This window comes from Anser anser, assembly GCF_964211835.1.
Source record: "Anser anser genome assembly, chromosome: 22".
NCBI lineage: Eukaryota > Metazoa > Chordata > Aves > Anseriformes > Anatidae > Anser > Anser anser.
In genome coordinates this window covers 4876313-4896086 of record NC_139743.1, presented here as the reverse complement: position 1 = coordinate 4896086, position 19774 = coordinate 4876313, and the positions used below count along the sequence as shown (strand labels likewise).

The 19774-nt window shown below is 52.0% G+C and overlaps 1 protein-coding gene and 1 long non-coding RNA gene across 4 annotated transcripts; one reads left to right on the top strand and one right to left on the bottom strand.

The window, feature by feature from the left end:
• The first annotated feature begins 2310 nt into the window (after positions 1-2310).
• LOC310885183 (uncharacterized protein) lies at positions 2311-16378 on the top strand. Of its 2 annotated transcripts, XM_083808178.1 has the most exons (5): positions 2311-2743; positions 4037-4124; positions 4595-4705; positions 9150-9334; positions 15810-16378. In XM_083808178.1, the coding sequence occupies exons 1-4, from the start codon at positions 2640-2642 to the stop codon at positions 9288-9290; spliced, it is 444 nt and encodes a 147-aa protein (XP_083664304.1). In that variant the 5' UTR covers positions 2311-2639; the 3' UTR covers positions 9291-9334; positions 15810-16378. The 2 variants fall into 2 exon arrangements, with proteins under 2 accessions (XP_083664304.1, XP_083664303.1); XM_083808177.1 differs by lacking the exon at positions 9150-9334 and having other exon boundaries at positions 2315-2743.
• LOC310885184 lies at positions 7021-13777 on the bottom strand. Of its 2 annotated transcripts, XR_014574593.1 has the most exons (3): positions 13567-13777; positions 13108-13153; positions 7021-8364 (listed from the first exon to the last, which is right to left on the bottom strand). It is a non-coding gene; the product is annotated as an uncharacterized lncRNA (long non-coding RNA). The 2 variants fall into 2 exon arrangements; XR_014574594.1 differs by lacking the exon at positions 13567-13777 and having other exon boundaries at positions 13108-13188.
• Positions 16379-19774: the final 3396 nt, after the last annotated feature.

Below are 19774 nucleotides of genomic sequence, written 5' to 3'. Positions count from 1 at the left end.
GACAGCAGGGTCTGGCAGGAGGTGGCCAGAGGCACCCGGGGAAGCAGCCCTCCAAAACGTACCAGCTGCAGCCCTGCCCCAGGAAGGGGAGAGTGAGGAAATAAACAGCTGGGGATGCACATGAGAGAAGAATTTAAAAAAAAAAAAAAGGGGGGGGGGGAAGAGAAAGCAGAAGGGAAGGTCTCTCTCTGCCTCTTTCTCCTTTCCTCCTAGCTGGAGTCCTGCAGAGATGAGCCCAGCACTTCTGCAGGCTGGCTCAGCCCTGGGGGAGAAGACCTGCACGTGCAGGGGCAGGACTTGTGGCAGGAATTTGTCATAGCTCAGCCATCTCTCTGGAAGAGCTGCATTGCTGTGCAGCCTTGTCTTAGGCAGCTGGAGGGGGTAGCAACAGCAGGATGCTCACACCACAGCCGTGAGAGCTTGGTGAGAAGGAAGCACTGTGATAGACCCGCCAAAACACCTGCATTTCTCCTTGTGCTCCTCCATTTTTCCCTCTCCTCATCCCCTTACTCTTTACCCAGTGTCCTGTGTTTACATCTGCAACCTGTTGGCTGCATTTCCATTTCTCCAAATCTCCGTGCCCCCTTTCTGCTGTTGCACAGCCCCGTTCCAGCTCCTGCAGACTCGTTTCAGTTTTATTCATCTGCTTCCCCATCCCTCCTTCTCCTCCCGCCCCCGTCCCCAACTCACACACACACACCTGCTGATTTACAGCGAGAGCGGGAGGCTGATGTTCCCTGCTCGTTACCTGCCAGCCACAGAGCCATTAGGGGCTGATCCATCATGGAAATGCCCCAGCCAAAGTGACTGGGAGATTCTTCACCGTCACCATCCCTGCCACAATCTCGAATGCCGTCCGGGGGCTTGGATTGCGACGTGTCAGCTGTCTGCCCGAGCACTGCTGTAAGCAAGCTGTCTCAAGGCAGAAATATTATTTACAAGATAATGTGGAGAAGGGAAGAGAGAGAAAAGTGGCTGCCGGTGCTGAGGACGCTGGGGAGTGGAACCTCGCGTCTTGATGACTCCGGCATCCTGCCACTTGAAGACATCCAGCTCAGAGCTCTTAATTGGGGAGCGGGGGTGTGGGAAGGCAGGGAGGGGGCTGCCAGCTGCTGCAGGCTCTGGGGCGTCCTTGTGAAGCAAGGGAAAAGCAGGTTTGCATGGAAGTCATCGGGAAATGGGTACGGGATCAGTGTCAAGGCGGTTCTCAGGGCAAATTCCTCATCGGTTGCAGTGTCTTGGTGTGGTGTTGGAAATTCCCGTGTTTGGCACTGGTACAGTAAATGCTCCGGGTCTCTGGGCTGCAATTTGCTGGAGAGGGGATTTCCCTGGGAAAAGCTCATATACCTCAGTTCGCTCCTGGATGACAGCAGGGAAGATGGATGAGGAAGGCTGGCGGTGAGGTGGGCGTTGGGAACAGGGCTGCTGGCAAAGGGTCAGCACAGCCAGCTCTGCACCAGGCTGGTGGGGGCACGATGGGTCCAGCCTCAGGGCTGGGCAAAGGCTGAGCCCCTGCCTGGGGGGGAAAGTCCTGTATAAGTGATTCTCGATGGTTTGGGAATGCGTGCTTATACATTTTATAGCTGTGCAGATTGGGCATCACTTTGAGACCTTGGGGGTGGGCAACATAGTGGAGACACCGGCCACCCACCACTGACAACCAAAGCCATAAATGTTGCAGAGTGCAGTCCATATAGTCCAATATCTACTCTCTGAGAGCAGCCAGCAGCCAGGGCAGCAAGAAAAGTACAAAAACTTGGTGTGACAGACAAGTTCTACAAAGCACTCTTTTCCTTCTTCCCTGTCTTGCTCCCTTCCCCTGGATTTCTCTTCCTTCTCCTCCTCCTCCTTCTTCCTCCTCCATTCCAATTATCTCCTTCTTTCATCACTGCCAGCGCTCTAAGTACAAAGTACCAATTAGCTAGTTTTCAAGTTTAATTAGGTTGGAAGGTAGAGCAAATTAAATCCTTTTATCGTACGTTTCAAAGCGGTTTCCCATCAGGCCCGTGGGATTGGCTTCCTTTGAATGAGGTCCACGGTAGTCACCGAGGAGCCGGCCCATGCCACAGAGCAATGGGCCAGACAGGAGACGGAGCATGAGATGTGATCCCTCTCTCCCTCATCCCCAAATCCTACACTCAGGACACCCGTTTTGTGAGGTTTAGGGGTGCCGAGCTCTGATGCACATCCCTCTGCTCCACCTCAATAAATTGAGCATTGGTCCTCAGCTGTTCTAAGCTCCACATGAAAAGCAAAGCTCTTCTTCGTCTCAGCAGTGCCAGGAACTCAGTGAAGAGGCTGTGACCAAGTCCTGCAGAACACTTTTGAGATAATTAAATAATATCGAGTGGCAGGTCCGCATGAGTCCCACAGGGGTGAATGACATGGGAGGCTGCTTTGGGGCACCTTTATTCCCTGACCCTTCATTCTTCCAGGACAGAACAAGGGTGCCTCCAGGAATAACCACCCAATTTAAGGGGAAATAGCAGAATTAGGAAGCTGTTAGCCCTAGGAGGCACGGTGGGCTGTGAACACAACCCCATCATGTGGTCAGGGGCTCTAACCCTCTGCCCTGTGCTTCCCTGTGTCTTGCAGACAAGCCGCTACCTCAGGGCGCCCCGGGAGGCATCATTGGGATCATGGGAGGCGTCATCGCCGCGGTGCTCATCATCGGCGTGGCTGTCACGGTGTTTGTCGTCTACAGGAGGCAACAGAAGAACCGCACGGAGGCGGACCACGACCTGTGAGTAGTGCTGTGCTGCCTGCGGGTGCTGCGGGATGGGGCAACAGACACGGAGCACTGCCGGTCCTTTCCCTGCCTGCACACAAGAAAAGCCAGGAGGCAAACATTTCTCCTGGATTTTCCACGCTGTGGCGTGGAGCTCAGCACCAAGTGTGCAGCACGGACAGAGCCCTCTGCAGAGATGTTCTCCCTGTCCTCTCCCTGCACAGCTCTGCCTCGTCGCTGCCGTGCCGCCGCAGCACCCCCTCCCTTCCCACCTTGCAGCGAGGCACTGAGAGCCCGAAGGCCACAAGTTGCTTTCATCTTCCACACTCCCCACCGCACTGTTTTTTACATGTGGCCACATTTTGTGCTCCATTTAATCCCATTTGAGAGAGGGCAGCGGAGGATAGCGAGGGAGGGAGGGAAGGGAACCGCGGAAAGCGGGAGGAGAGACAGAAAGGCACACGAACAAAAAAAAAAATAGCACCACAAGGTGAAATTGCATCAACAGCATCAGCCCCATGACAGAGACGCATTCAGACAATCCACTTCCCACAATGGCCCTCCAGGAAGGAACAGGGAACAGCCACTTTAGCTGAGAATAGAAACACAACGGTGCCCTGGACTGCAGAGGTGCTGCCTCTATTGAGGGGTCTGCTCCAAAGCCTCGGAAAGTTAATAGCCTTTCTTTTCTTTAGAGCCATAAAGCCCATGTTTTGCAGAGCCTCTGGGACCCATTTTGCACTTTCTCTCACCCATAAATTCGGGTCCCATGCTGCAAGCCGTTAGGCTGCCCAGGAAAGCCGCCCACCCCTATCAGAAGATCTGGTGAATTTTGGAGAGGGGGAGCCGGCTAATTAGTGGATCGGAGTTTTAATAAGTTTTGTAACAGGATTAGACACATCTGCGCGCACGAACAGAATGCAGAGAGACAGGCTCTGGGCTGGGATTACAACGGCTGCCAAGCCCTGTGCCCTGGGACAGAAGCTGATCCCCTGATCGGGGTGTCAGGGACAAAACCACTATGTGGCACGGAGGAGAAAGATTCAATCCCCTAATGGAAAGCCTGGGGCAGGGGCTAGGGCTCCAGAGCAGCTCCTGAGCTTGCCATGGGTGTGATATTACCTCCTGCTAATTACCCGTTACCACTGCTGGGTGCTCTGTGGTGCCCCAGGAGAGGAGCCAATGATTGCATTGGCAGTTTGGTGACAAACACGATCAGACCCTTAGTGCACGCAGACACCAGCCTGTCCTAGCATATGAGACCCCTTTCTCCTGCCCTCTAACCAGCAGCCGCTTCTTTACCTGCAGAATTGACTTGCCTCCGTCCCACAAGCCTGCCCCTCCGCCGAAGAGGAAACAGGAGCTGAAAAGCCACCTGACTGCAGAAGACATCCAGGTACGGCTCCCCAGCCTCGCGGCGAGCCCCTTCCCCCGACAAGGAAAACTTGAGCCCAAAGTGCCTAAATTTTGGGGCATGGGGTCTGCAAGAGCAAAGGAGCCCATGGCCTGAGTATGAGGGGCAGCAGGGAAGGACTTGTCTGCCCACAATCCCCAAAAACTGGCACTAATTGAAAGCTGTAATTTGGATCCTGTTTACTCCCTTCAGGAGGGATTGAATTCTGAACGAGCTGGTGTTCAGACGGGCTCTTAGGTGTGAGGGCTTTTGAGCATCCTCATTTTTTTGTATGGCACGAGTGGTCGTGATGAGAAGAGGAATGTGAGAATGAAATAAAGAGAACAGGAGGCAAATAATATGGCCAGGGAGAAGGTGAGAGGCACTGCCCTTCACGGCAGCACCTTGTGGTGTCCCAGGCTGTGGCAGGATTGTCCTTACTCCCCTCACCCCTCTTCTCCCTCCTGTTACAGGTTGTTCACCTGGACAACATGAAGCACGAGGAGGAAATCCAGAAGCTCCCTCTGCAGCCTCAGTACTACGACATGGCAGCCAGCGAGCCCTCTCCCTACACCGACAAGCTGGTAAGGAGACGGGGTGCTGAGAGTGCTGCTGTCCTCATCCTCGCTGCTCTCCCCCAGGATCCCTCACCCCACGAAACCAAAGACCCCAAAAGCCAGCTGGTGCACCGCCAGCCTTCAGAGGCCAGGAGCACCCCAACCCAGAGGGAGGCAACCCCCACACCCAGAGCACAGACTGGTCACCCTGCTTCAGCACCTGCCTCTTGGCTTCCATAGGTCCTCCAGCTGGGGCTTTAGGGGTCACTCCCCCCGAAACACCCTGCTTCTTCCAAATCTCCATCAGAGGACCTCCTCTGTAGCTACCTATGAGAGTTAAACCCCTTGTCCCACCCCGGTCACCTCCTGCAGCCGAGCCCCGCGAGTGCCTGCAGCTGAAAGCAGCAGCTCCTCAAAGCAATTATCTGCCGGGCAGAGCATGCCAGTGTTTGACTCAATCGACAAGTTCTTTAAACCCCCTTGTTTTGTGTGGATTTGTTCAGCCTCACAGAGAGAGGGATGCTAATGTGAGGCAGCAGCAGCAGGGAGATTAAGGGTCAGGGAGAGCTGCTAGCAGCCGCACGGGAAGGGCTGCTCGTCCAGGAGGGAGGCTGCTGGAGAAAAGGTTGGGTACAGAAGGGCAAAGGCATAGGAAACAGAGCACAGGTAGCTCTGGAGTCCTTCCCTGAGGAGGAAACCGAAAACTTTCCTCCCACCAGGCCTGGGACAATGAGGGAGGGCTCAGGGTGCTGTGCATGAGCCGGGTGCAGTGTGAGCCCGTTTGTCTGAGGGGGCAGCAGAAATACCAGCCAATACTGAGTAATATTTTATGAACGCAGCTAATTATTCCCTTCCCTCCAGCTCATCCCGGAATGACCCCTCAATGCGCATTCCTGTGCAGATAATGGAAGGATGGGGCCCAGTGACCTTTCGCTAGCAGAAGTCTGCAGCAAGGCAGGCGCCGAGGGCTCAGTGATAAAAGGGCTCAGACACGGCTCTGTGCCGATGTGATCCTATTTACCTCATCCTAGCTGGAAGTGGCTGGTGTTCCCAAAGAAAAACTTCCCCTTGGAGCCCTCCCGCGGTCCCGGGGCTGGTTTCCAGCCCTTTCCAACCCTTGCTGAGTGGCAGATGAGGTTTAAATGAAGCAGGGCACTAAAGCCAGACGGGCTGCTCTGTGGAGAGCATCTGAGAGCTGAATTTCAGGCAAGCAGGAGGATGGAGGAGCTCATTTCGGGAAATAACGAGCAGTCAGTTAATTAAGTGGCAGAGTTAGTGATGTGAGATGTGGCCTGATGGGTAGCTGCTCAGTAACCATGGGAACAGAGTTTGCTGCTCTCAATCCTGGTCTGAGAAGATGCATCTCCACATCCCGTGCTTGGCACTCGCTGCTCCTTCGCCATGCTTCGAGCCAAGCAATGATGAGCTGCGCAGCCCCGGCTTCCTCTGGCCCATGATAAAAGTCCCTCTGCGCTGGGGATGCAAGGTCCGGGTGTCTCGGCCATTGCTGCTGCAGCTGTGACCGCCCTTGGCACCGGTCTGGCACAGCTGTGGGTTGGACGTGTCCCCTGTCCGCTGGTCAGCTTGGCTGCTGGCCGTGCTGGTGCCCTCGGGCTCCCATCACACGTGCGCACTGTGCTGTGGCTTCGTGCCGTGGGAACGAGACAAAGCTTGCTCCTGCTTCTTGCTAAATCGCCGTATCCTTTGGGCAGGCAGCAGGCTGCGCGGGTTCGTGGCTGGCAAGGGGAAGGAGGGTGTCCCTTTGCTCCCAACGAGGGCTGGATGTGCTGGATCCTGCTCAGATAACGCAGCCAAGGCCAGGTTTGCAGCACATTCCCCAGCCATGCCTTGCAGAAGAGCCAGCTCCTGCCCCTCTCCCTGCAGGACCACTCACAGGCATCCCATTTCCCTTTTTGAAGGGAAGTGGTTCTGCAGGAAAACAGGACGGACACATTTGGCTTTGAATGAATTGGGGGAACCTCATCATTTGGGATAAACTGGCTTCATCGCCAGGCTGCGTGAGAGCCAGTGCCTGGCGTCAACAACTTCATGGCACGAGAATGGGAGTCGGGAAATGATTAGAGATGGCAAAGAGTGAGGGTGGGGGGTGTGGGAGAGGTGCCAGGAGGAGAGAACATTGGAGAGGCGGGGGGGAGCAGCCCCGCGAGCAGGGACATGCCAGCAGGGAAAGGCTGGGGCAAGTCTGCAGGGACAGGGGACCTGAAGGTTCGGAGGCTACGAGTGAGTATGGATGCTTGGGCGTCACAAGCTGTGGGAAAGATGCCATGAACACAAAGCCGAGGGCACAGACACTCAAGGACAGTGCAGTGGAAAATTAAGGGTACCGAAGTGTGCAAGAGGTGGTGGTGTTGCCTGCAGCATTTGTCTCCAAGCACTCGTGGGGCAAAAGCTTCGGTTGATGTGAGGGCAACCAAGCAGGAGTGAATGGGATGGAAGCGTGTGCTTCAGGTGACACCTACAAGCAGTATGCATGTCTGTGAGTGGTGGTGTCCATGCACATCAGTGTGAACAGCAAGGTGGGCGTGCAAAAGCAAGGTGGGCGTGCAAAAGCAGAGGCGTGCCCTGCGTGTCCAGCAGTGTCTGTGCCATGCAAATGCTGCGTGCTTGGCAGCAAGGAGGAGCGTGAGGGGTGGAAGCACGAGCGCATGTGGGAGCTGTGGTGTGATTAGTGTAAGTGTCAGCGATACCCATTTGCGGAGCAGAAAGGAAAGTTTCATTGCTGCAGACAGCAAAATAATTCCTCTCAGTTTACAGGGCAATTACCAGGGTGCCGATGCTGAAGATTTACACAGAGCGCTTGCATGTAGCAGTGCTAGACCTTGTATACAAGTCACATTATTGATATTGTAATAAATTTTGCTCCAAACAAGCAGCAGGGAGCAGGAGCAAGCCCAGGAGTGGCAGAGAGCAGGAGAACTCCACAGAGAAATCACCGCCGGAGGAAGGCAGCACTAGTTTGGAGAAGGAGAAGATCAAGGCTTGGTTTGCCCACTTCTGAGACTGGAGAGGGTGCTGAGACACAAAGACCAAGGGGACAGTTCTGCAGGGCATAGATTTAGGCTTGAGACCAGAGTTGGCACTACTAATCCTCTTCAACGTCCACGGACAGTTAATCTGCAATGGCCAGAGCTGATCATCCCCAAACAGCCCCTTCCAGCAACAGGCATTAAGCCACATCATTACAGGGCCACAAACTCCTGAGAATGGCTCTGCCACAGCTGCTGCGTGGCTGAGGACAGCTCCAAACCAAAGGAAGAGAAACATTTTCAGACTAAACACCTTTTGCATGCTTTCTGTGCAATGTGGCCATTTTGGAAAAAGGATGGGGAAATGGGAAAGCTGTTTCATTTGGAAGAGCAAGCTCTCTCCTCTCAGAGAGGCTCAGCAGATGTTCGGTGGATGCTGGCACAGAAATTAAAGCAACTCCACAGCGGAAGGAGCCAGGGCACCCCTCACACCTCGGCTACTGACACCAGGGCTGTCCCAAAAATGCACCTTTCATCTTGCTGGTGGCTCATTTCCCCCACGGAGCACTGAGGGCTCCAGGCCCTCCTGCTTCCCGAGGTCCTCTGACCATTGCTGTTTGCAAAGCATGAAGGATGTCTGGATAGGAGTGATCAGACAAATTGGGTAATATTCCATTCATGCAGCTCTTGCTGATAAGCCTGCTTAGAAAGGAAAAGTCCATAAATATTTTCATGCCAAAAGAAGGATGCTTTTAGCATCTATTACATTATCACAATGACAAAATCATGCTGCAGAGTTAATCCGCAGCAGCATAATGTGCAGTAAAGCCTTGTGCAAAAACACGGCATGTAAAAAAGACCATTACAGCCCCCACACTTGGGCAAAAAAAAACAAAAACAGCAGCACAGGCTAAGCCGTGGCATTTCCCAACAGTAACGTGCCTGCAGCCTCCCCCTGCCCTTGGCGCTACAGCTCTGGACCCACTCCCTGCAGGCATCTCCCTCCTGACACCCACACTCAATCCTTCCCCATCATCACCACCCCAAATTCCTGGGTCACAAGTGCCAGCTCAGGTACCCTGTAAGGCCTGAAATCACTGAACCAGCCCCGGGTGAGGAAGGTGTTGATCCCAGAGGGGGGCGAGGAGGAGATTGGAGCAGTGAGGTGCTGCTGGGGGCAGGCGCAGGGCAGCGGGGCTCTCAGCTCAGCTCACCGGCAGCTTTGGGGAGCAATGCCAGGAGGGCCCATGGTTTGATTTGGGATTTTACCTGACTGATTGTTCATTACATCCCTCCCTCCCTCTTTTTAACTCTTTTTTCTTCCTCCCCCCTTCACCCTTCTCTTCTTTCTCCCCGTCCCATCACACCCCCCCCCCCACCTCATTCATTCACTCCCTTTGGCTCGGCTCCCGTGTCCTCACCCTCCCCGACCCCAAAATCCCTCCTCCTGTGTCCCCACCGCCTTGCTGCTCTCTTCTCTCCAGAACTCTGGCAACAAGGACTGTGATGTCCACTATGCAGAGCTGGACACGTCCGCTCTGGCCTCGTCACCCAGCCCTCGGAGCTCCATCCATGCTGGCGGAGACCTAGTCGAGTACGCAACCATCCAGCCCAACTTACGCTAGCGCATGTCACTCTAGGCCCTTTCCCCTCAGATTCTGGCCTCAAGGTACACGATCGCACTCTGCCTTCCTCCCCCTGCTCCTCTGCAGCCAGTGCTTCCCCTGCACCCCCTGCCCCTCTCGTTCAGCAGCCCCTCGGCCCCATCCTGCCCGCCCCGTACCCCTGCACGTGATGCTGCTCCTCTGCTACCCTCGTGCCGGGGGGGCTGGCAGGGATCACCTTGCCTTGCCTTCCGTGCATGCTCTCTGCAGCGTTTTCCTTTGCTTTCTGCAGCGATGAGAGGCATGGGGTGGGGGAAGTGTTAACGGGGTGGTTTCTGACCTGGGCAGCCTCTCTGCAGCCAGCGGGGCTGGAGGCACAGGGAGAAAAGAGGTGGGTTTGAAAGGCACAGCTTGTTTGGGGGCTTTTTTTTTTGCAAAGCAAAGCAGCAATACTAGGACATGCAGAAGCTCAGGACAAAACTTTGGGGAGACGTTAAGCAGGCCTTCCTGAGCTACCCAGTACAAGAAGGGGAGGGAGAGAGAAGGGGACTGAAAGAAGGGGGGAGAAAAAAGGGTTTGTGTGCGTGGAAGAGACTATAGATAAGAGGGAGCATATGTGCATGTGTGAAAGAACAAGGTGGGAGAGTATGTGAGAGAACATGGGAACACGGAAAGGTTCTTGCATCTGAAAGTGAATACGAGGCAGCCAGGGAGGGACTGCGTATGCAAAATAAAGAGCTTGCGTTGCATGGGGCTGATGCAGATGGCATGCTTGAGTGCTTGAGAGAGGGAAGGAGGTTTTCCTTTGGTGCTCTCCTTCTCAAAACCAGAGATCCGACCAGCTCATGTCCCTGTTTGTTCCACTTTCAGTGTCACCGAGGCCCTTTGAGCTCGGGTCCCACAGCAGGGACTGCTTAGGGCTCAGTTCGCATTTAAACCCACCAGTGGTGGTTCTGGGGCCTCTCTAGCTACCGGTGACACTGTGAAGCAGAAAAGGCATTGAAAAGGAAAATGGTATCCTCAAGGTCTTCTCCCACTCCCTTACCCTATAATCATACCCATTTCCCAGGTATTAAAACCACCAGTTCCCTATCCAAAGTAGAGGGAACTCTCCTACCCACCCCAGGAGATCTGCTGCTTTATACCAAAGGTTTTTGGCAAAAACAAACAAACAAACAAAAAAAAACAAACGAGCAGCTCCCTCCTTGGCTATGACTCTCCCTTGCTCTTTGTCCACATGTATTTCCCAACTCGTGGTGATTACAGCTTCTACCCTGCTCCTCTCCCTTTATTTTACTGCCTTTCAAATGGGAGGAACGGGCTGTGGGCTTAACGGGGCTGCAGCCCCACAGTGGCGTCAATGAAGAGGTCCAGAAGAGGGTGGGGAGACAAGTGAGGAAGCAAAGGAAGGGTTGGGGTGCTCTGCAGCACCCTGAGTCACTTCTGGGTCACCAGAGGGTATCAGAGGAGGTGCACGGAAACAGGAGCTTGGGAATGGAGAGGGCTGGGTTGGAGGAGAGAATAAGGGGTAAGGGAATTGAATCCTTGGGAATTCCCTTAGAAGGAAATAGCTCTATGCAGGGGGATGAGTGGGAGAAAAATGGTTTTAAAAAATAAAAGCCCCAGTGGATGTCCTGTGGACACAGAGCCTCACTGCAGACCAGGAACATCAGTGCCACCAGGTGGGTGACAGTGGGGCAGAGCAGCCTGAGAGGAAGGCGCGTGGTGGGCTGGTTCAGTTTGCCTCTACCCCCGTGCCCCCTGGCTTTCCCGTGCTGGAAGGAGCCCTGTAGTTCCCCTCCTGTAGCAAAGCCTCCCTAGGTAAGTGTCTGCAGCGGGGCCGGCCCCGGAGCGGAGCGGTAACCTCTCTCTCTTGCGGTGTCTTGCCCACCCCTGCTCCCAGAATGAGGATCAAGGTCTTCGTAGACGTAACGAGCGAGAGCGGACAGTAAGTTCTGGGTCGCTTTGGGGTTGCTTTTTTTCCTCCGTTCAAGTTCTGGGTTCTGTTTGAGCTGGTGTTCAGGCAGCAGCCTGCCCAGCTCCAACAGGCAGCAGCCTGGAGGGGGCTGTGGTTGGAAGCAGCCACTTTTCTTTACGCCTTCACCTCCACACCCCAGCAGCTCCTCGGGCTGCACCAGAGGACCGCTCGCCTTGGTAGGAACAAGGCAGGCGCCGCCTAATCCATCCTGGGAGGTCTCACCTCGTCCTCCCCAGGGTGGGGGATTTTACTGTCAGCAAAAGGACAGTAATCCTCTAAATCCAAATTTGGAAATCCTCCCGGCTTCTCTGAAGCAAAAATAAAGCCAGTCATATGGTGCTTTGAAGGTGTAATCTCACCGCCACGAAATCTCCCTGCTATGACACACCACAGATCAGGGTGATTTTTTTTTGTATACGCTTTTTAAATTATTTCCTCCCCCTTCACCTCCCCACACTCCTGTTCTCACTTTTGTTTGGGAATTTCTTGTCCCTGTTAGAGCAAGAATAGCTCAAACCTTGAGACTTGCATCAAGATCCCAGTAAATCAGAGAGCAGGGATCAGATTCCCAGCTCTGCTTTCCCTGTAAAAACCACTATAAAACCACTAAATCTGCACCCATCACAGATTTGGCACAGCTGGGGATACTGAAGAACCACCAAACACTGGCTCAGCTCCCATTTACCACTTCTCCTTCCTATCAACACAAAAGTTGCCTGAATACGCCCCTGTTCAATAACCCATTTCCAATTTGTGGGAGGAATAAAGCAAAGTGCTGAGGTGGCTCCCCATTAGTTGCCCAGCTGTGGGATGAGGGCACCAACCCTGTCCTGAATGTGAAATTTTAGAGGGGACAGCTCACAAGGGAAACAGCATGGGGGCAAAGGTTTGAGGTTATTGATGGCCTAAGATGCTGTAGGAAGAGAACAGGTAAGTAGCTATAGCTGAAGAGCTAAAAGCATGCTGTAAGGAGGAATGCAACCTTATGAGTGAGCTTACTGCATAAATAATACTTGCATATATCTGTGGGTGCATCCTTCATCATAGCTCCTTCCCTAATTTGGGGGAATTTCAGCTCTGGGATTTTCCAGAGACTAGAGCAGGTAAATCCTTGGGACACTGACAAGGAATTTTCCTCTTTTAGATCAGTAAGAATTGATTATTTAGGGATGGTAAAAAGCATTGCACATGGTCAGATTGGAGGGAAAGCTGTGGCACATCTAGTCCTACCAAGGAGGTGATCACAAGTGCATAGGAGATGGAGAAGGGATGAGAATAAGTCATAGCAGAAATGAAAGCTCTCTAATTCAATCAAATAAAGACCGTTTAAAGGTAATCTGCCGGGCTGTCTGAAATGGATAGATTGCTGACATCCCCTTTAATCAAGCTCTTGAAAATAAAACTGAGGGGGGAGGATGTAACCCAGATAATGAGGAATTGTATGCAGCCATACTGGAAACAAAGACAAGTAGGAGAAGTCAGGTGGGGGAAAGTGGCAGTTCAATTTAATTAGTTCATTATCCCTAATTTAATTTCAAACTTTGTTAAAGATAAATTAGATTTGGAAAAAGTCACAGTGGGACTGGGGAAGGAAGTCAAAGGGCACCGGCTGCTAGATGTTAATAAACATCAGGCTGATTCTCTTCTCTTCCTTTTTGTTACTTAGAAATGAGATAAGGGAACAAAACAGGAGCAATTGACTCCTGGCTTCACAGGCTAAAGGAAGGTGAAAAGAGACAGGGAACTCCCTTCCTCTGCCCCACTGCTGGCATTCTCCAGCTGCCCAGCCCTGGCCCCACTGACCCACAAAAAGTGAGCACAAAATGGCAAGAAAGAAAAGGAAAGCATGCTTGTACTCACCTGCCCAGAAGACCTGACAGAACTGCACTGATTCTCTCTAGCCTTGCTTCATGGATGTTTGTTTCATGGCCACATTAATCATTAGACAGAAAAAAAGGAAAGACGTTTTTGCTGAACCAGCACATTGCTAATGGGCATCCCACAAAGTAGCATCTCATGATGCGCTTCTTGCGGCTCTGGATGCTACCCACGAGCTCAGTTTACACAAGATGTCTATTTGTGTTAACTGAGAACCGCTTTCCTACCAGACCTTTTGAGCACTCATTTTTGTGTGAAGCCCTATGGTTTTCCACTGTGTGCCCCAAAGACATATAAACCCACCCTCCCACTTAACTCAGAATCGATTGCTGGCTAAGAGCTCCTCTCTCCTGCTATGTCTCACTGGACTCCAGTCACTGAGACCACTTCCCTTTCAGGTTAGCTTTACCCCAAAGGTTCAGTTACCCATTATCAACTTACCACTTAAGGCAGGAGAGCAGAGTTAATACCTTTCCCCCTCCCCACAGGTATGGAAAGGAGTTTTCTGCTGCATCTAACATTTCCTGAGAGCAGATTATGCTGGGAGAGCATCTCTGCACATTCTGTGCTGGCTAACACTCTCCTTGACTGCTAACCCTTCTCCATCCATTTTTATCAGCTGCTACAATCAGAAGAATAACAGTCAGCTGTTCTTTGTTCCCTTCTCCCATGGTGGTATAAATCCCTATGCCTGCTATGGGATTTGTAGGGAGATAACTGCCTCCTTTTCTACGTGTGTTGCCACAGCCTGCCCAGTTTTCCAGCCACAGGGCTGTGCACAGTTCAGCCTTCAATCATTTAGAGGCCTCAACTTGCTGTTTAAATATAGCTCCCACCTGAGAATGGGAGAGCTGTACGTCAGGGCTGCCTAAACCTGCTGGGAAGAGCTTATAGGGGTTAAGGTTCAGTGCTGCCGTGCCTTAGCAGTAAGGGACCAAGCTGTACCTCAGAGCAGCTTCCTCGTGCCCCCGGCTTGGATTGCTCCTGTTAGACAGTTGTAATGCTGCCCAGCTTCTCTTCTCTTTTTCACTTTGTACTTAGAAGCCAGAAGTGGATGAAAACCTCAGGAGATAGGTGTGGGATTTGCTCACTTGAATTTCAGAGATACCAACGCAGCAGCTCCAAATAGAAGGGATCTAGAGCTGAATACGCGGCCCTTTGCTGTCTGCCCAGGTCAAGATCACTGACTTTGAAAAGCTTGAGCAGTGGGCGCAGAGTTTTGCCAAGTAAAGAGAAATGAAAGTCAGATTGACCTTAGCACTGCAGCTCCTTTCCTGGAGCTCCAACTTCCCATCCTCCGGTGGCCTCCACGGCTCTTCGTGAGGCTGCTGCTGCCTTAAGACTGTGCAGCACTTCGACTTGCTTGTTGCCTCTTGTAGCACTCTGAACCATCAATAAATTATTGTCGACACTTTGTTTTCTATGTGATTTTTTAAGTGTCCTGGTGAAATATTTATCCAGGCACTGGCAGCAGAGGAGCTGAGTAGATTGTTCTGTTCCTTCAGGCTTTTTCTCCCGAGGGTCAAATCCTTGTCCTCTTCACTAAACTGACTGTTTCTGGTACTTTGAAAGAGAACAAGGAAGGACTCGAGGGCAAGTTACTTGCTCCAGCCAGCCCCAAATCAATCCACAGGCACAAAAGATGATTGCCAGTGGATTTGCTGCCTCTTAGAGATGAGAATACCCCTTGTTGAGACCAAGACCTTGGTGAGTGCTACACGTCCCTCCTGCTTGGGTCATTTTGCAGGGCTTCAACAGGGAGGAAAGGGAGTTTGAGCAGGAGGAACCCTTCCCACCCGCTGCCACCCCTGGGGAGCAGGGCCCAGGGCTGTGGGATTGCTCTGCACTACTGGGAGCTCACGCTGGCATCCCAGCGCCCGTGCTGTTTGCCCAGAGCTTTTTTTGGGAAAAAGGTGTCTCTGTGATTTTTGCACTCAAACAAGCAGCGTTTGTTCAGCATTGCTTGCTGCACCTCCGCAAAATTACCTCGATGGGAATCAAAGCACTTTGGACTCCAGGAGCTTTTCATTTCATGTGGCACTTGGGGAGGAAGAATCACATTTCGCAAAACGTCCCTAAGAACGCTCCATGCACCCCAGGAAGGTGCTGGGACCACCTCCGTCTTGCGAGTGCTTTATGTTTTCCACAGTCCCTTTGACTCACAAACGTGGCTGACAAAGGAGCTGCTCACCCAGGTAAAGCTGTGCACAGGCACTCGGAGCTGCTGGGCAAACACCGGGCACAATAACCCATTGTGCCTCCAGAGCCTGCGGTCAGAGCAATGTGACCTTTGTATAAAAGAGCACGAGGCTGTGTTGGATCAGCGATGCGTACAAGCAGTGCTTTTTCAAAACTCAGGTGTGGAAGAGTTGGGAAGACTGAAAATAAACCGCCCTTTCTTGCCCTGACTCTTATTTTACTGAGAGAGGCAGAGCCCTTACAGGCAAGGGGCAGAGAATGCAAAATTCTTTATTCTTTAGCAAAATATGCTTTTCAGGAGGTGAGGCACAATGTTCAAAATGCGAGGATTTATCACCCGGGTTTCTATTTTGCTGAAGCAGTAAGCAGGACTATTTAATTTCCCACCCTACTTGTTACACGGGAGTCTCAGCAAGGAACTGAGCTGCGTTTTCTGGCCGGCGGTCCCGGAGTCCTCACCCGCTGCTTTTTGTCTCTGCTTCCAGGACTTTGGAAAGTGTCACTCAGAGATACCGAATGCGAGTGATTACCTGACCCGCTGCTACTCACGTGAAGGTCGATATCTGGAGAAGATCCCCCACGTCTACGCCCCCCTGTCAGACCTCCCGCGAGACCCCTACCCTCAGCACCCCGACGTCTCCTTCTGCTGCCCGCCTCCCGGCTCCCGGGCTCCTTACATCTGTCCTAAGGAACAGTACGTTTAAAGTGTCAGCACAGCAAAAAGACGAAGCTAATGTTTTTCACATCTCCCGACCCTGTCGCTCAACAGCCAAGGCCTTTTAACCCCCCACACACTTTGCCGTTGCTTATTTTATTTATTGATTTCTGAATTTCGGTGCAATTGTAAGCGACGTGATTAGGTTAAGTATCTGCCTGGCTTGCTAATGCTCGAGGGAGCACTGCCTTCGCCCACATCTCATCCAGTTCGTGCATCTTTCTTCTCTCGTGCTGGCACTCCTGTACCAAGCTGGCTATGTGCATGCATGCATAGGCGGGTGGCAGCTGCCCAGCGTTGGATGGGATGTGCCCGACCCGATTAAACGTCCGTAGGTCCCCTTGTGTCCCTCTCTGCACTGCTTGCACCAGAGTAGCCAGGTGTGGATTCTCCACAACCCTTCTTCCAGCTCGTGTGAAGTTTCAAAGCCCAGCCAGTGCCCAAATCTGAGGCTGGAGTTTTTTTTTTTTTTTTCCTCCTTTGGAGAAAACTGTTTTCCCTCTTGGCAGTGGGGATAGGAAATCCCTGTTGCAAACAACTAAGCAGCCAAGGTTGCTGAACCAAATAATAAGATGCTTACACTGAAAGATGCTCAGAACCAACCAAGAAAAGAAAGAAGGGCTTGGTTTAGGGCTTTTGTTTCTGTCTTTTCTCCCTCCTACTCCCACTCCAAATTTTTCTGATTGACTCTCTTTAATCCAGATGGCATGGGGACATAATTTGAAGCCAACGCTTTGGAGAAGGCATCCTTTAAAAAACCTTCTTATAACCTGCAACCCAGAGAGGAAAAAAAAAATTAGAAAGAAAAACATTCTCTCTAATTTTCCTTTTCAAAGCCTAGTGTGACCCCCCACTAGCTTTTCCCCCTCTCCTTCTTGCATCTGTTGATTGGAATTTCAAAATGAACTCAGGCAGAACACGAAGAAAAAAATCATGATTTCAGGTAATCTTCGCACTCTTAATGAAGGATAAAAGCCAATAGAGGAATCTGGCCTTTTAACTTTTTTTTTTTTTAAAGCATCTTAGTTTTGGGACTACATTTTTTTTTTTGATATTTGGAATGTGTGTGGCTATGTAAATCCAAATGTGTACATTACTGTGACCACAAAGTGTTTTAGAGAAGGGAATTTATCTCCACATCACATTTGTGTTCACGTGTATTAGAGAAAAAATAAATATAGATACACACTTATATGTATATAAGAGCAAAGAAGAGGAAGTGGAGAAAAAGGAATGAAAATCCTGTAGAAGAGCTTGGCCTCGAGGATGAATTTCATCTGTTTCACCCAGGTATGGCATATGTCAGGTGGGGGCTGGGAGAGTTGTGAACAAGGGGATGTGCCCGCCTGCTGAATGGGGGTTTGCTTTCCTCTCTCTTGGGTTGGGTATTTGGCATTCTGCGGACACTGCACGCTTAGCATCACTCTGAGACCACGAGCATGTCAGAGCAGAGTGTGTGTGGGAGGGAGAGAAGGGGACCACAGCATCACCCTGCTGCCCAGACCCCAAACCACGTTCCAGTGCCACTTCTGCATGCAAGAAGTGAGCCTGGCGCCGAGCTAAAGCCTCCCCCAGGAGGAGGTGTGAGCACTGTGCTGGTCGCTTCCAGCCCAGCTCCTGCCGTGCCGCACGGACTGAGGCACCCTTTTATTTTTGTGTATCTGAATCTAAGCAGCTATCGTTGTTCTATGCACTTTCTTTGGCCCCATCACCTTCAGCAGCCTCAAGTCTCGCCCTGCTTGCCCCTCTCCCTCCACTGAGAAGCACACGTGTGTTCGCACTACCTCGTGGGCTCCCTGCAGGCTGCCACATAGATCTGTACGTAAGGGAGAGGTTTATAACTCAGCTAGGCAATATAGCGCTGAGGGAGGATGAGGCCACGCTCACATCACCAGGAGTCCGGTGCCTCCTGCAGGCACAGCAGCCTCCACGTGTGCTGGTGCTCCCATCCCCGAGATGTCAGGGACTGTACAGACACAGCCTTATAGCATTAGGTGCCACTTTTCCCCTACCATCCGTGTGGTTTCGACTGACTGGAGCCTTTTTGGAGTCACCTGGATTCACATTTCCCTGCCAGTCTCCATAGGATTCAGCCAGGAATGTCCCTATACCGACGGACTCAGGTGCTACGTGTTCTGTTCCAGAAAATGTGTTTCTCTCCTGTTTTCTCCTCAACACACCTTGGGGCACTTTCTGGTTACCACAGAGCTACAAATTGGGTGTGCTCGGAGCTGAAACCATGGCCAGGACATTCACCCCAGCAAGGGAACCGTGCTTTGGACTCTGCCAAATCTGCCTTTGGTCACCCTGGTGAGAAAGGTGATGCAGCACGGGAAAACCCAGGGCTCTCTGACATCCTGGGGCCAACCCAGCACCACTGACCATTGAGGAAAAGCTTACACATTTCCCTTCCTGCGTGTCTGTAATAACAGGATGCCGTCTGCACGGCAGCAATTAAAGTAGATTTGATTGGGAATCTTCATCCAATGCAGCTTCAGCCGGATCTAAAAGTTTAAATGAAAAGTGGAATACGGTCAGGTCTTCAGGTGCAATAGAAAACCAGGCAGGTAAAATGGCTGTTGGCAGAGGAGGAAGGGAACATCTTGCAGGTGGTTTCCTCTGCTGCCAGCGGCTGGGGCCGGCGCTTTGATGGGGAGGGGGAAAGCAGAGGCACAGACTGCAGCATTAGAGGGACTCTGCTCGCCTTGTGCAGCTTTGAGTTTGAGCTGCCCACAGATGACTCTCACAAAGGGTTTTGCTGTGCTTTTCAGCAAAGTGAAAGGATTTCAATCCTCCTCAGAAAGGGAAAACGCAAGAAAAGCCTAAATTCAAAGAGGTCGTTTGACAGCACATACATTAAGCTGAGGGATGTCTTGGTTCTTGTTGCCTCTTAACATTCTCTCTTCTCCTTAAGAAATGGGTTGGTCTCAAAAAAAAAAAAAAAAAAAAGGGAAAAGAGAGCCTCTGCATACCACTAAAGTCCTTTGTACCTTAGGGAAAGGGAAAAATCTGTACCTGAAGAAAGGGACAGGGTGTGATTCAGGACGGTCGTCTCCATTTTACAGTCTGCATTTAGAAATGTTCCAATTCGGGCTCTGATTCCTCCCTCCCTTCCACACAGTTGCATGACATTTGCCCCGCGGCTGGTCCCAAACCTTGCTGGACCCGATGCCAAGGGCTGGACGCGAGCTTTGCTGCATCCCAAGGCTGCCCACGTGGAGCTGACCTCGTGGGCGCACAAATCCTGCTGCAGCAGCGCTAATGAGAGGCGTTCCCCTCCTGCCGTGGTGTAAAGTGATCTGGAGAGACACCTTTTCTGGGAAAAGGGACATCCAGTAAGGCTGCTGGGGCTGGATGGCTGAGCGAGTTGGGCAGGGGACTGGCCGAGCCTGGTGGTGGATCCGTGGGCTGGCAGGGTGCGGGAGGATTTGGTGTGTTGCTCCCATAAAACCATTCTTCCTGCTGCTGGGGTGAAATGTTGGGATTTCTGTTCCACGTCTTGGTGGCATTGACAAAATAGCTCTTGCAGATGGAAAAGACTGATCACAGACCTTAAATAAAGGTGAACTGAAGAGTTATAACTCCTTCTGTCGTGGCTGTGAAACCCGGGTGAGGGGCTTGACCTCTTCCTTTCTGCTGATGCAGACTTATTACTGAGACGTTCACTACATATATCACCCCCTGTGCACTCATATCCCAAAATGTACACGCTTGCACACCCACTTCTGTCCTTGC

Bases quoted from the DNA above. Each gene is read 5' to 3' on its own strand.
- LOC310885183 (XM_083808177.1), top strand. From the start codon at position 2,640: ATGGGAGGCGTCATCGCCGCGGTGCTCATCATCGGCGTGGCTGTCACG. The intron at 2,744-4,036 runs GTGAGTAGTGCT...CTTTACCTGCAG, and splicing joins ACGGAGGCGGACCACGACCT to AATTGACTTGCCTCCGTCCC. The intron at 4,706-15,809 runs GTAAGGAGACGG...CTCTGCTTCCAG, and splicing joins CTCCCTACACCGACAAGCTG to GACTTTGGAAAGTGTCACTC.